The 16,445-nt window shown below is 35.0% G+C and overlaps 1 protein-coding gene across 1 annotated transcript in view; it reads right to left on the bottom strand.

The window, feature by feature from the left end:
• Positions 1–581: 581 nt before the first annotated feature.
• LOC129232356 (serine/threonine-protein phosphatase 6 regulatory ankyrin repeat subunit B-like) overlaps positions 582–16,445 on the bottom strand; it is a 37,352-nt gene continuing 21,488 nt past the window's right edge. Inside the window, exon 3 of the mRNA XM_054866504.1 lies at positions 582–3,235. Within this exon, the coding sequence (XP_054722479.1) occupies positions 1,594–3,231 (1,638 nt within the window). The 5' untranslated portion in view covers positions 3,232–3,235 and the 3' untranslated portion in view covers positions 582–1,593. The remainder of the gene's footprint in view (positions 3,236–16,445) is intronic.

Here is a 16,445-nt window from a genome sequence, read left to right as displayed (position 1 = left end):
TGAATCCTGGAATCATACGAACCCTAGGATTAATGTAAGTTTTTTTTTTTTTGAATTTTAGAATCAAAATAACTTGAAGCCATCATTTTCTGAAAATTTATTTCCTTTAGGTTAATTGGTCCTTATTTCATTGAAAACCAAGAGTTGGACCTCCCTGTTACAGAGAATCCAAATTTAAATTGGATATAAACAAAGAGGACTATGTATGTTTTCTTTTTTTTTTTTTTCAATTTCAGAATCAAAATGACTCGAAGCAATTTATTTTATGAAAACTTATTTCCCTTAAGTTAATCTGTCCTTTCATTGAAAACCAGGATGATAAAGCAACGCAAGTAACTTCACAACTTCTCGTTTGCAGAATACAGGGCTCTCCGACAACGTAGGACAGCCCCCAAAGCATAGTTCCTGAAAAATATTAGGTGTGAAATAAATCTTTCAAGTTATTCTGCACCTAAAATAATGTATAATCTTTCCACCTGACAGTATTGTAAAACTAAAAACCGCCAGGTTCCTTAGCCCGGCCCTGCATACACGGGTTTGTGTGTAACATAAACTATAACACAAAACTCTTCATACAAATAATCTCTACTACGCATTTTATTTAAATTTTAGTCGTCTTGTAAAACATAACACAGGTCTGTAACATATAATTTAAAATAACAATAAATATTGCTTTGAAATAAATAAATTCATCACAGGTCTTCAGGGGTCCGTCAAGGATTTTTCACAAGGTCTTATTTTCGTGAAGTTTTAAAAACATTTTGGTAAATCAAATCATTTTGTGAAATTTCAAAATGTGAACCAAAAGTAATGCATCAATTTGGTCAATCGGTGAACGGTCCATTTTAAACAGTTGGACTTTTGTGAAAGGTCCTTAAAGGAACACAAATTTCTATTGGTCAGACCCGTGGTCATGTTTTCAGCAATATATCTTTAAATTGGTACTTTCCAACATTTCTCAATTCAATTGTACAACAATTCGAATTTCAAAACATTATAACAGCTCAAAAATAAAAAAACAAGTGAATTTAATTTCATACAGCACATAATTTAGAGTGAAAACAACAATGCTGTTTCAAGACAAATTATTTTGTAACAGGAAAAAGAATAATTTAGTAAATAAAAATGGTTCCACCTGTTAAAAATGTACATCAGGAAGAATACAAATATTAATTTTGAAGAATACATGCAGTATTTTTTAACATTGAATTTTGTTGAGAAATTGAATGGTGCGTATAAAAAAATTCAAAATGCACCATCAACTGGGGCGGATAACTTTGGTCTAATGAGCGAAAAGAGATCGTCTTACTGTATCCAGAAGTGTGAAAATTACTTATTTGTTTCAAGGGTTTAATAGGTGGCAGCAGTGGCTTGCTTTAATTATTGCTGGTAGTAATGATAGACTTAACGTCTGTAGGACCAATGTGACTTGTAAAGGCCAAAGTTACCCGAGTTGATGGTACTTGTGATGCAATTTAAATATGTATATTTTACCATTTTTTCTCTCAAAAAAGTTTTTTACCTAAAGATGCCAAAATTTCATGATGCTCAGGTTTCTTAGTGGTTAACCTTTCTTCACCTAAAACACAATTCTCAGGAATTGAACTGGAAAGCAGCGACAAAATTCTCCATGTCTCGCTCATTTAAACAGCCCAATATGATGTCGATGCTTATTCTAATCAGAGGAGGCAAGTTCCTGCACAAAATAGCGAAACAGTCCACACACTTGGCAGCCAGGACTCGCCTCTCTTCGGCTTTACCCGATCTGAAAACAATCAAATCGGAGTAGTGGGGAAAGATCAATATTGCCGGGTACCCCAGCAATGCATTGCGAACGTTTTCGTTCTCGAGGTACACTGCGGCTTTGCGCAGGGGTGCCTTCGCAAAAGCATAGTAGGAGAGGGTAGTCCCATACACTTTGCTGTTCTTCATTTGCTGGATTTCGGCGTCACACTCGGACATATATTCGATGCATTCCTGCTCCTCATAGGGCCTGAGCTTCATCGCCGTCCAATCAATCGCCACCCCTTTCCAAGCATACATTTCCAGAAGTATATTCCGGAATTTCTTAACCTCTTTACACCCTTGCAGTATATATCTTCCGAACTTGTTCTTTGCGTGAGGATTCGCGCCGTAGAACAGCAGCTTTTTCACCGTGCCTTCATAGTAATGCTGAAAGGCAAAAACCAGAGGGGTCGTACCGTCTACATCCGGTACATCATTTCGGCCATCCACATCGGCGAGGAATTCCGCCTCTTCCTTCTTCCCACAATCGATAGCGAGATGCAGGGGAGTGAAGCCACGTTTATCTTGGAGGCGCAGATTGACGCAGGCAGAAATAAGCTTCCTCATGATTCCCGCATGCCCGTACTTTACGGCATAATGAAAGGCAGACCTCCCTTCTTTATCTTGAACGTCATATTCACCGCCTCCAGCCAGGAGGACTTCTGCCTCCTCTTCGTCCCGATAAGCCAGAGCGACTTGCAGGGGGGTCCGGCCATTTTTGTCTTGTATATCCATATTGACCTTTCTGGCCAGCAGCTTCTTGACCGTCTCCACACATCCATACCCGGCAGCTACATGCAATGGACTTCTTCCCTCCCCATCTTGAATATCCAAATTGTCCTCGACGTCGATGAGGACTTCTGCCGCGGTTTCCTTCCGATATATCAGAGCGATGTGCAAAGGCGTCCGGCCACTCGCATCTTGGATGCGGGTGTCAACGCCCGTGGCAACCAATCTCCGCACAATTTCGACGCATCTGTACTCGACGGCTATATGCAAGGGAGTTCGCCCATGCTCGTCTTGGACGTTGTTCTTGATGTGCGGATCCAAAAACATATCTATCGCGCTCCTCTTATCTCTGAGCAGAGCGATATGGAGAGGTGTCTGGCCATGTTTGTCTTGGATGTGGGTGTTGGCACCAACTCTGACCAGCTTCGTCAAGGCTTCCATGCATCGATACTCGACGGCTAGATGCAAGGGAGTTCTTCCATCCTCGTCCTGAATGTCGAGACTGTCGACCATATCTATGAGGACTTTTGCTACAGCTCCTTTCTGGTAGATAATAGCGAGGTGGAGGGGCGTCAGACCGCGACCGACTCGGATACTGGTACTCGCTCCATTAACGAGAAGACGCCTCACTCTCGACACATCTCCTTCTGCTGCTGCCTCGTGCAAGGGAGTCCATGACTCTCTTTCAGACGCTTGCTGAGACGATGTAGAGGCCATTTTCCTGGAAGAAAAAGGAATTACAGTCAAACCAGCGTTTAAGCCAAGTTTAAAAATTCTTTAGCAAAAAAACTAAAATTGGGGAAAAAGTCTTTAGCAAAATGCTAAATTTCAGGCTTGAAATCTTCGAAGAAATAAATGCACGTTATGTGATATCTTTTAAAAATTTGAAATGGAAAATTCAGAATTGTTCTTAATATTGAGGGAGCAAACTTTTTTTTCTGAAAACCCCCAGTAATGTATTTATTGGGGGGATAAAATGCCCATTAAGACGAAATATTGTTCAACTTAATAACAGTTTATGCATGTTAGATATGATTTATAAAAATGATTAAGTTCCATATCGCTTCCTCTCTCTGATTGTACACTTTTCCCCCTTCTTTTTCTTGTTATATTGGAGCAAAAAAGCGAAAATGCTTTGTTCCATTTTCGTAATTTGAATAGTATTTTCGCATTTTGCGAGAAATGCGACCGTAGCGGAAACCCTGAGTCAAACGTGCCTATGATGATACTTCTGGGAAACGAGAAAAAATAGTTACAGACAGATTATCGTTGCAGACAGTTTTAATATAAAAAATTTCAAATTCTGTGCATCAAAGATACTATGTGAACATCAGTTTATTTCGTAAGAATTTGCAGAACTTTTTTTCTTTTTCGAAAAAGCGTGTTAATTTTTTTTACTTTTTTTTAATGCAAATCACATCAAAAATGAATTTTGCTTAAAACATGGTCTTTCCAAATCACGTGGAGTCGATCCTCTACAAATGAAATGCTTCGACACTGACGTAAAAAGAAAATTCCCTCGTTCCAAGTTGGGCGTTATTTCCAAAAGAAATAACCAGTTGTACACATTTCAATCATTACTTCTTCCCCCTCCTTTTCCCCTTCAGCTACAAAATTGTAGAATAACGTTAGACATATTCCGTTCTTTTCTTATCTCACATTCCTTACATTATAGAGTCGTTTTTTTGAGACAGAAGGGGAAAAATCTGGTTCTTCAATGAGCTTACTAAAGAGAAAAAAATATCGTTGTATACAAGTTTTGTTAGAGAATGAATACAGTCGAGTCCCGACTTACGCGAGGGATGCGTTCTAAGACCCCTCGCGTAAGTCGAAATTTCGCGTTGTGGAAAAGGGTATGTGTAAAAACTTATAAATGTACCCAATTATTTCAGACACTTGTAAACACCCCTTCAACTGTTAAAAAACATTTCACTGTACAGTAGATCCAGTAATGATATTTGTAACTTAAAAAAGTGAAGATGATAATGATTTACGCTGCGTGCTCAAACCGTTATTCTAATATATTTTTAAACAGTTGCTTCACTAATTCTTTTATAACGTTTCCATCTATGGCAAGACCCCTCTTCCAGGTTTCCATAATTCACAATACAAGAGCAGATTCCATTTCCACAAATTTTTGCATTTTAATAAGATATTACTTGGTAAACTTTTACGGGTTTCCTTTTCTCGACTTTAAATTGTATGTATGGAATATGGAAGAATCAATCATACCTAATTGTCGTGCTACCTTCAACGCTTTTTTTAGTTGAGATTCAGCTTTTCAAGCAGCTTTAACATCCACAAGGTTTAGCTTTCCTTTAATTGTTAAAAACTTTCTCTTTTTCTTTCTATCTTCACAAACTTTTGATGAAACAGCTCTCTTATATGTCATTATATTTCATCAACTTTCTTGTTTAGAATGAAAAAAATAAATGGAAAATAAGGATTAGTTATTTGTGTGAGCGATGTTCAGACTAGTACGGTGTGGGGACTTCCGCTCGCAGTGATGCGAAAGGGATGAAAGTCTATTCACGGAAAAAAAATTATAGTAGCCAATTACAAAGCCAATATTTGTGCACCACAACTCCCCATCGGAATTTTTTGCGTTGTGGGGAGGAACTTGCGTTAGGCCTAAAATTCTTTACTAGTGAAAAAATCGCGTTATAGCCATTTCGCGTAAGTCGGATCGCATTGTAGCGGGAGTCGACTGTATTGTTGTACGCAGGTTTTAAATGCATCGAGTAAATAGGAAATTCCCGGGGACGAAGCGGAAATATCGTTGTAAGCAGGTTTATAGTTATGGATAGTATCTTTATACACAGGTTTTACTGTATCGGTAAATATAAATGCAGAAATGAAACTGGTCAGCAGTCAAATAGTGACCCTAAACTTTTAAAAGTTTTCGCACTTCAACTTCCGGCATTTTATAGTCAGGGTTTGCATACCAGACCCATGGGTCTTTGTATAAATAAAGAAATAATTTACTGTCATAATTCAGACATTATTAATTACAAATAACCAAGAATAAATTCTTGCAGATTAATTTCTTCATAATCATAGCTATCTATTATAAATAAAAACATAAAAGTAAAATTAAAATCACACATTCTTAAACATGGAAAGTATTTTGCAGTATCTTCAAATGAATCATAAGTCTGATGTACATTATACAATTTTAAAAATCAAAAGATAACGCATATTTTGTGTAAAGATTTTTAAAAAAGTTACTAATTATGTAGTTTATTTACCTAATGTATCAGTGATAACAATTATTGAAACAGGACAAGTAGGTTTTAAAGAAATCACTACGTTTTCCTTTGTAGACATCATTTCTCCTGGTTTAATGCATTTAGGAATATTTTTTTTATTAAAGAAAAAGAAGTCATTTTAATTAAAAGCCTCAGTATAAACTTAAATAAAAATATTTTTAAACATATTTTAATAATGAAGACTCATAAAAATTAATGTTTATTGATTCTTCCATCATTCATACATGAGACTTATTATATTGGGGTCAAAAAAGTTCCTAGAAAAGTGAAAATTTGGCATTAATTTTTCTTTTATAAGAGCACTGAGTTACATAAATACTTCCTGTTTTCATAATTTTACATATTTTCTTTTCTTGCTATGACTGCATCGTCTACCAGGGATGCAAAAAGTGTGCAGGTATCAGCACAATTTTATGCCTACTCTACTTGCATTACCTTAAAAAATATAAGTTTTTAAATTTATTAAATCTGTAATTTATCAATAAAGCTCTGCTAGTCACTTTGCATTAATTAGATTTTACTCCTTGCAATAATATGTAAATTTATGAAATCATATGGGGGGAAATGATTAAATTTTTCAAAAACAAAAACATTTTTGAAAAAAAAAAAAAAAAAAAAACCACTTGGTTTAAACCACGGTTGGGATATCATTTTAAACACCTGAAAACACTTCAGTTTTTTAAGTCAGTTTTGCAAAACAATTGGCGACACCTTCAGTACCAGTAAAGGAAAAGTTTCTACCTTTTACACCTTATTCTTACAACAATCCCCATGTTTAGTGCCACGTTAATGCGTTTTCATCATTTCAACCAGATCATTCATTAATAAGAATAAGAAATGAAGCACAGAATTCACAAAAAATATGACTTTGTTCAAAGTTTACAAAAATTCGATTTAATAGTGGACTGTAGTGAATGAAGTCAGAAGAATTCGCACAAAGAAACTCAAAACACAACCCAAGAATAGTTTCACACTCGGACAAGAACAAAGCACCACTGAACTGGCATAAAGAATACAACCCAATTAGATAGAATGTTGATCAAGGTCAAAGTATTTTTAAGCTGTTACATAAAGAAAAAAATTCAGGAAATTTACAGTAATTATATTCAGATAAAAATGATAAATCAGGTGTGAAGTAGGACAACACCATTTTCTTTATTCTTCCCTTTTTTTTTTGTTCTTGCTGTATCAAACACATTATTTGCCCTTCAAAAACTACAAATCATAAATGATAATAATGAACATTATTTTAATTTTCAAAACGGATAAAAATTTAGGAGATTGAAAAATATTAGTAAAACAAAATATATAGCAAAACATGTATTTACAATATTCAGTAAATCACCGCCCATTAGCCAGGGCTAAAGCAGAAATACCTGAAATCAGGGGCGCCGACTTGCAAAAATTATTGAGGGGGCTAGACGTCACCGGTGGTCCTGGGGTTATGAACTCCCACGGCGCTCCCCCCCCCCCCCCCCAACTTTTCCCAAAAAAAAAAGTTCAGATATTTTGAACCTTGAAAATGCCAATTTATATATTTTCTGGTGTATGTGATTTATATTAACAAACAATATGTGGCATGTCGTTTTCAAAGTCAATCTAAGAATTTGTATGCAAATTTTCTGGTTCAATTAGGTCATGTCACTTATCTTCAGTGTGGGACATTTTTGCAGTTCTATTTTGGGGGAAGTCGTGCAGTTCCGTGGCTAGACATTGCTATAAGGTGTAGGGCACTTGACTTGCATGGAAGGGCGCCTAAATACCCAGTGCGCCTAAATACAAAAAAATATTGGGAGGGTGGGGGGCATGCCGCGGGTTTAACCCCGGGAAATTTTCTAAATTGGAGATGGAGAAAGTAAGTTTTACAGTTTTTTAAGCATTTTAGAGTAATATATTATCAACATTAGAACCCCGAAAACTCTACTCTCGCTAACTCGACACATGTTTTGGCTTTGAAAAACGAAAAAAAACAAAAACAAAAAAAAAGGAAAAAGAAAACCCCACATGTACGGTGTTTTCGTAAAAAAATAGTTTAATTTATAGTATAATAATTTTGTTTTTAGACTATTACAGAATAGTGAATTTATATATATATGAAAAGATTGAAGTTATATTTAAATAAACTATCATTAAAAAAAATAAAGCATAAGATATTGCTGTCGCACTTTGATTAATAAGTGAAATAGCTTTGAATAAAGCTCAGAGTTCATTAAATAAAAATAATATCCCACAGTTAATTTGTTTAATAAAGTTAACATAGTATGTAAATAGCGGGTTTTTATAGAGTCTTATACCCTAAAAATATTTAAGTATTTGAAAATAACTAATGCAGTACTATAGTAATACGGTAATAAAATAATACTAATATTTCGAAATTTTGAATCTAACATTCTGCTTTAAATACCAATATTAGGGCTGTCTTTAGAAAGGTGCGAATGTCGACCGCCTGACTAGATTACTGAATTTGAAGTCGTTGACGTCTGGTCGAATATCCAATTCATCAAAAATATCTCGGTGGTTATGAAAGTTGTTCAATCGCATCCCATTGTTGATCGGACAGACTATCCGCAGGTTCGCACACTGGGACAAATTTAAGCGCTCGCAGCACCGTAACACTATCATTATTCACACCACTCGTTTTCAGTTAACCTCCTTTTAACCATAAAAATTATTTGTTGTAACTCATTGCTGAATGTATTTTACAAGGTACTTCAAACAAGGAAAGATTACTATCTTCAAACAAGGAAAATAAAAAATACTGAGACAAATTTGTGAGTTTAGAAAGCATTAAATAACTAATAATTTTCTTAAATTATTGGGGGGGCTCTGCCCCCTCAAAATTTTTTTTGAGGGGGCTCGGGCCCCCTCAGGCCCCATGGAGTCGGCGCCACTGCCTGAAATACACCGCCAGCTCAGTCATTTCTGCTCAGTCTGGAGGTTTTCCATCTCCAGCTCAGTCACTTTCCTATGCCGGGCTGATGAGTGCTAATAAGCACGAAACTGCAGTTTTGGAATTGACTGAGCTGGCGGTGTATTTCATATATTTCTGCCTTAGCCCTGGCTATAGGGCAGTAACTTACTGTAAAAACAGATTGTCACAAAGAAGCCCTTGCAGCAACAACTTAAACAGGTATTACAATCACGGGAATTACCTCACAGTAGAGGGATTGCTCCTTTTTTTTGTCCCACGAAAAGTTCCGCGAAGACTTGTCACTTTCTTTATTTTTTACGTGATGGGTCTTCGCATTCACCTTGGTGAGGTAATTCATTGGTGATCATTGATTTCTACTCGTACAAGTTTAATTTTGCCAATGCGACCTACGCAAAACATTTCCTACCAAAACATAAATGTGGTGGATCATTAACCGCCGCATCACGCATTTCGTCACGCAGAAACACTGTCCCTTATTCACTTAGTTAGTAAGGGACTTAGATGTCCCTTATTCACTTATTTACTAGCGGTACCCACATGGCTTTGCCCGTAGTAGAAAATTAAACAGTCATTTGATTCACGTATGTATTTACAATACCTACTGTTGTGGGCAAGTAAAGGACAATAACGGCAAATGTTTCATTTTTCATTGTTTTGAATGATCTATTGTACCTTAGCTTTATATTACAAGCTTGCTTAGTTGGTTTCCAATTTAAAAAAATGAGCCAAAAAAAAAAAAAGCTTAATGGGGTTGTTTCTATCAGTCAAAAGCACTACTTTTAGTCACTGAAGTTGATTGATTAAGCAGAAAAAACTCATTTTCAAAACATTTAATTTTTAACTATTTTTTTTAAATGTCCACTTTTTCAAAAAGGTGTGGTTTATATGACGTCACAAGTGATTAACTTTGGAGCGCTACTCCACTGGCTTACGCTTGCTGTCTACTGCGTTTCCACGATATGATAATCAAGAAAGGAATAAATATTGCGCTCTACGCTTAGTATCAACCATATCGCTGCCAATGCAGGTGAGTAAAGATGTGAATTAAATATTGAACTAATGGCACCAGTAAATGGCATTTCATCACTTATGTCATGTGCAGAAGCGTAAGAAAATGAAATTGAATCTGTGCACTAATTAAAATAATTGTTAAAAAATATTAAATTTGTCAGTTTATTTTTAAAATGGTTAAATCCTATGTTTTTAAGCATGCTCTTCCAGAAAAAAATACTTTTAAAATTTCGGAAACAACCCATTCTACCATTTCCCTATCGTTAGTATTAAATCCAAAACGAGTTTCTTCAAATATCCCGAAAACTCATTTCTGCAGATATTGCCATTTACCTGCCCACTACAATAAACTTACTTAAGCATTTCTTTCCAACGCACCCATTATAGCACTGGCGATGTCCAAAGAGTAATATTGACAAAGTTGGGAAACAATTACAAAAATAAAAAACAAAATAAGCCACTTTCAAGTAACATATGTTAAAAAAACTCCAACTTTTAAAATTTGATCAAAATGCTGATAAGGATGCTAAAGGATTGAAACCTCAAGCATAAGAGAAAAATATTTTTTAAAACCCTAATACAGGGTTCATACTCACTTCAGATAAAAAAAATGCCCATGATTTTTTTCACAACTTCATAAAAATTTTCATGACCTTGTTGCACAAAGAGAATAGTATTATTTAACGTCAAGCTCTTCAACTTTTTTGGAAATAGGCATTTAGCAAAACTTTTAAGTGAATGCAACTACCTCATTGAAGCGCTTACTTGTGCTTGAAAAAATGCTAGTGCACACTATAGGAACATGGGCGGATTTATGGGGGGGAAGAGGGGGCAATGCCCCCCAGCTTTGGGAGGACTTTATGTAGTAACAGCACATCTTCCAAAAAAATTTTTTAACAATCATTATTATAATTATTATTATTTTTGAATAATTCAGAAGGGCATGGGTGGATTTATAGTAGAAAAGGGGGGCATAGAGGGCAAGGCCCCTCAGTTTTGGGAGGATTTCATATAGTATCAACACATTTCCTAAAATCTTAAAACAAAAAAAAAACATTTTTTTCTTTGAATTGTTCAATGAAAATGAAGAGATTAACGAATGTGCTTTTCTGATTGGAGAAGAGAAAAAAAGAGAAGAACATGAAATACAAATAGTACAGCTGTCACTGGGGTGCTGAAAATATGTCTAAATTCACTATTTGACTGAAGACCATTTGAGCAAGTATATAAATGGAAATATAGGCTAAACGAGCTATGCATTCAGCTGCAACACTTATAATAATTGACGATTATTTTTACAAATTAGAACCTATAACAAAGGGAACCCCCCTCCCTCTCCCGTATTTGCAGTACAGAACGATCTACTCGTTATAATTTGTTTTCTTTCTTTTCAGAATGTTTATTTTCAATTTGCGTGATTTCAAAAACTAGATATTTTGTGTTGTTACAGCCAAAATATGTTGATGAACCTTCTGGATTCACAAGTTCAGATTGTTAAAATTGTAAAATCCTTTAACTGTAAAAACTGACGAATTTTCGTTAAAATTGCAAAAATCTGCAGGTAAGAGTGAATTACATACAGGGCCGGATTTGCCTATAAGATAAACAAGCTATAGCTCAGGGCCACAACTTTGAAGTAGGCCCGTAACTCAAAATTTCATGATTCGCTCCTTAAAAAAAGGAAAATGCTTGAAAAAACTAATTTTATTTTCAAGAGTTTAAAAGCTTTGAATATTTACAAACGTGAGGTTACAAACCTTAAATTTTAAAATTTCTAACAAATGGTAGGGGGAGGAATGCCAAAATATGTCAAATTCAGTTCCTTGCTACATCCTGCATAAAAAAGGAAAAATCACAGTTCTTACGTTTGTAACATATATTACTTGAAATAAATTTTTGAGACTCACATGTTTCATATCTTGCTATTTATTTAATACCGAATGCTGTATTTTGGAAATTCTTTTGTATTGATTGTTTTTATGTTACTTCTACTGCATATTGTTAATCTGTTTAGCCCAGAAAAAAAAAATGATACACTACCTCCATTCCTTTTCGTTTTCTGCACTGCTTATAATTTAAAAAAAAAAAAGATTATTGTAATTAGAATTCTATAGCTTATTTTTTCTTTCAAACTTAAAATAGCTGTTTTTTTTTTTACAAAGTTTGAAAAATACTGTACAACTGTATAATCTAGTACTCAATTTCAGAGACTGGAAAGTGCAAATGAGGTGTCTTAAATTATTAAATGTTCTAAAATCCTTGAAAAGAATTGGAGCAGTATAACCTACTAGGGCTCTTGTGCCAAAACACCCAATCTAACCAACCAAACTTTGAAAATAATTAGATAAGTCTTTGAAACTCCTAAGCAAAGTGTGCTTCAATTTTATTTCTTATCAAGTGTATAAATTATGAATTGTTCAAATAAGTAGTATGTTACTCTCATGTTACTTATTTTCTAAATCTGTACACCATTTCTTTTAAAATATTAACTTACATCACAAAGCACATTTAAAATCATAAAACTTAAAAAAATATATATATTTGTCTATTTTTCCCCCGAGATTTTTTGTCTGTCCAATTAACACTTATAAGGCTTTAAAAAGCAGAATTTTCTATCCATTTTACAAAATTTCCTCCGGGGGTTGTAAAATGGATATCCCCTAAAATTGGAGATCTACTATATCCTACTTAAAAGGGAGCCTTGCGTCACTCTCTTGATACCAATCACTCCTCTTAAGGTCAATTCAAAAAGAATAGCATATAAAAACACATTAATTAAAACGACACAAAAAAAGTAAAGCATGGCCTTATGCATCACAGGAAAACAAACCAAAACATGTGGGGGGGGGGGCATTAAAAATGTTGCTCAAAAAAGATTCTGCCCCCCCCCCCAGGAACTCAGTCCTAAATCTGCCTATGTATAGGAATTAATTATAAACTGTACTTATTTGTCTTTAACATATAAATTTGATTGAAGTAAAAATATACAGAATGCAATATATTGTTACAAATTCTGTAAATAGTAATTATTTTGATGATTAATTTGTTATAATCTGGCTAAATTTGGCGTTTATTCCATTATTTTTATCTAAAATTATCTAAGTAATGTAACCTGTAAATAGCTTCTTGTAATGTACATAACACATCGTTCAATAAGTCCCGAGACTAACAATGAAAACACAATTTTTTTTTTAAAATCATTTTTATTCGTCAATATAATCTCCTTTTAGAGTGACACAATCTTTCCAGCGCCTTTCCAATATTTCTATTCCATGCTTATAGAAGGATTTCTCCTTTGCCTCAAAATAGGCTTCTGTTTCGGCAATGACCTCCTCATTCGAGCCGAATTTTTTTCCCTGGAGCATTTTTTTCAGATCTGCAAAGAGCCAGTAGTCGCTAGGGGCTAAATCTGGCGAATACGGGGGGTGGGGAAGCAAATCAAAGCCCAACTCATTAATTTTTGCCATTGTTTTCATGGACTTGTGGCATGGCGCATTATCCTGATGAAAAAGGATTTTTTCCTTTTTCATATGCGGTCATTTCGCCGCAATCTCCTCCTTCAAACGTACCAACAAGTCAACATAATAATCGCTATTGATGGATTTGCCTTTTTCCAGGTAGTCAATGAAAATGACGCCATTTGTATCCCAAAAAACAGACGCCAAGACTTTGCCAGCAGACTGCTGCGTTTTTGGACGCTTTGGGCGGCTTTCTCCAGCCATGCGCCACTCAGATGATTGCCGTTTCGACTCCGGAGTGAAATGGTGTATCCACGTTTCATCCATGGTCACGTATCAGCGCAGGAATTTTTTTTTTTATCGTGATTGAATATCGATAAACAGCTCTCTGAGTCGTCAATTCGTTGCTGTTTTTGCTCCATTGAAAGCAATCGCGGCACCCACTTTGAAAAAACCTTTTTCATGCTCAATTTTTCATGAAGGATTTTAAACACGCTTCCAGATGATATTTGTATCATTTCTGCAATCTCACGGACCTTCACTTTGCGATTTTTCATTACTATTTTTAACGTTTCACTCACATTTTCCGGTGTAACGGCTTCCAATGGCCTACCCGAACGTTCCGCATCATTTGTGTCCGTACGACCACGTTTAAACTCAGCAAACCAACGACAAATCGTTGATTTGGATGGACAGGAGTCCTGGTAATGTTTTTCAAGCCATTGCTGGGCTTCTACGGTGTTTTTACCCATTAAAAAACAATGTTTAATTAACACGCGAAACTCGCTTTTTTCCATTTTTCAAACTAATAACAAAATCACTTTACTCTAACCTCTATAACTCTGCTGTTTGTTGTTCAATCGACGTGAAATTTTTACACGTTTCATGTAAAGGTTATGTCTCTAGGGAAACGTGGCTAGTTTGGTACTACTAGCGCCATCTATGGGTTAGTCTCGGGACTTATTGAACGATGTGTTACAACCCCCTAACATTCGACTAAAGTATACGGTCCGCCCATTTCTGAATGATAAGATTTGTGAATGGAATAAAAAGAAAATATGAGAAAGTGGTAGAACGGTGTAGGATTTTCAAGAATATTTGAGAGCTCTCTTTCGAAGTTTATAAATAGCCATGAAGTGAGTTCAAAGGCAGACTGGTCTGAGCGGTTGCGCTGAGAGCATGTATTTGCCTTTAGGTTGTGTTTCTGTGTATTTTGAAGTAAATAGGTGTGTGATCGTTGAGTTTACAGTGTTAATTGATATTTTCCTAATTGCTGATGATTAACTTAGCAGTTGTAACTACATTTCCTGTACATAGCTGTAAATAAATCTCATGTGCTTTTCTCGAGAACTGTGTCGTCATTTAAAGAAAGTTTGAAGTTGGCACCGAACATGTAACAATACTGATGCTTAAATGTTGAATATCTAGGTCCAGAATAGTAATGAATTGGACTAAGTCTGCATGAGTCGGTAAACTTTCGAGTAATAAATTTATTTTATAAAAATATTGCCCTTAGGTGTCAACAGTGCATCTAACCATCCATGTAACTAGACAGTATTTTCATTCTTTAAAGTAAAGCCACATATTTCAGTAAATTCCTTAATCTAACATGGATATTTCAGTTCGCCACATGAATCAGGCCATATCTTGAGCACTACTGTTTTAGAGTATTAGAATTCCCCTATTTCAATGTTCTATTCCCTGACAAAAGTATTGATTTTCTGAAGTCTTCAACAAATTAAGATAATGTCTGACAAAATTAACCATGATTTTTCTAACGAGTGGCTGAAATGAAATCGGATGCAATTGAATTACCTTTTGAGTGGGTGGCAAAATCAAAAACATGTAATTCCACCACTACAGAATATAAAATATAAGAAGTGCTAAAAATAAAGGCAAATTCAAAATGAGTGATGTCCCAGTAGTAAAAGCACATTACAAAAAAAAATTTTGAAAAAAAAAAAAAAAGAACCGACTTCAAAATTGCTCTAAAAAGTGAAAAATAATTTTATTCTTTAAACACCATCGATAATACTTTTAAACATAATTTTTGAAGTTGGCGCAAAAACGATCGATAAAATCATTCACAGCCATAACTCAACTACAAGTATAAATTTAACCAAGCCCAGTTTCTTCACTACCACATGCATTACGCATTGATGACAGCATATTTGAGTAACGATATAAATGTTCCGTTCCTAAGTTTGGATGATTTTTTGATAAAAATATGAACGAAGCATGGTTACAATGGATTTTACTTTTTGTTTTTGCGCCAACTTCAAAAATTATGTTTAAAAGTATTATCGATGGTGTTTAAAGAATAAAATTATTTTTCACTTTTTAGAGCAATTTTGAAGTCGGTTCTATTTTTTTTTTTTTTCAAAAATTTTTTATTTCATTCTTTTTAGTGTAAATGTAGATATTTCAGTAAAAGTAAGAAGTTACCTAGTAAGAAGTGCGGCTCTATATCACTGTATTGCTTTAGAAAAGCCTTTATTCAAAATTATCATTACAATTACTATTTATGTTACTGTTATATGGCACCAAACTTTTATAACAATGAGTTTCCTATTGTCGCGTGGATGAAGATAGCGAAGACAATGTGAAAGCCAAATGAAGCGAATACTCATTAGTCTCAACTCGAGATCTTTATTCAGAACCACGAATGTACGTTACATCTCCTTATATACAACTTGAGAAAGTGCTGGAACTTTCCAGACTTGAAAAGATACAGAAATTAATAGAACATTCGAGAAAATACGGGAAACAGTAGAAACGAAATTTTAGTAAAATTCACTTTGTCCTAGTCGGGATTTGAACCCGGGTCGCTCGTGTGGGAGACGAGAATTCTACCACTGAGCCACCGTTATCCACGGATGAAAAGAGCGAACTTCGCTACAATATCATTTGGAAATTGCATAAAATTTACTGTTTTTTGCCCATAACTTTTTTTCTAAAGAACAAATATGGTCAAACAAAGTAATGGGACCTAAGCTGAGCCATCCTCTATCCATTAAAAAAAGAATCATCAAAATCGGTTCACTAGGTGGGACGCTATGAGTGGACAAACAAAAAAAAAACATACATACAGTATGAACTGATAACCGCCTCCTTTTTGAAGTCGGTTAAAAAGGTGGGTGGCTGTAACAGAAGCGGATGCAAAAGGCTTCCAAAACTCAAGATCTATTTTTGGGATCATTCAATTTTCCAGTATTAATATCTTTAACAAACAATACTCAAGGTTTTTAATAATCTTTTAGC

This window comes from Uloborus diversus, unplaced genomic scaffold, assembly GCF_026930045.1.
Source record: "Uloborus diversus isolate 005 unplaced genomic scaffold, Udiv.v.3.1 scaffold_12, whole genome shotgun sequence".
Taxonomy (NCBI): Eukaryota; Metazoa; Arthropoda; class Arachnida; order Araneae; family Uloboridae; genus Uloborus; species Uloborus diversus.
Note: the sequence above shows the minus strand (reverse complement) of the source record. Positions and strands in the feature narration are given on the sequence as shown.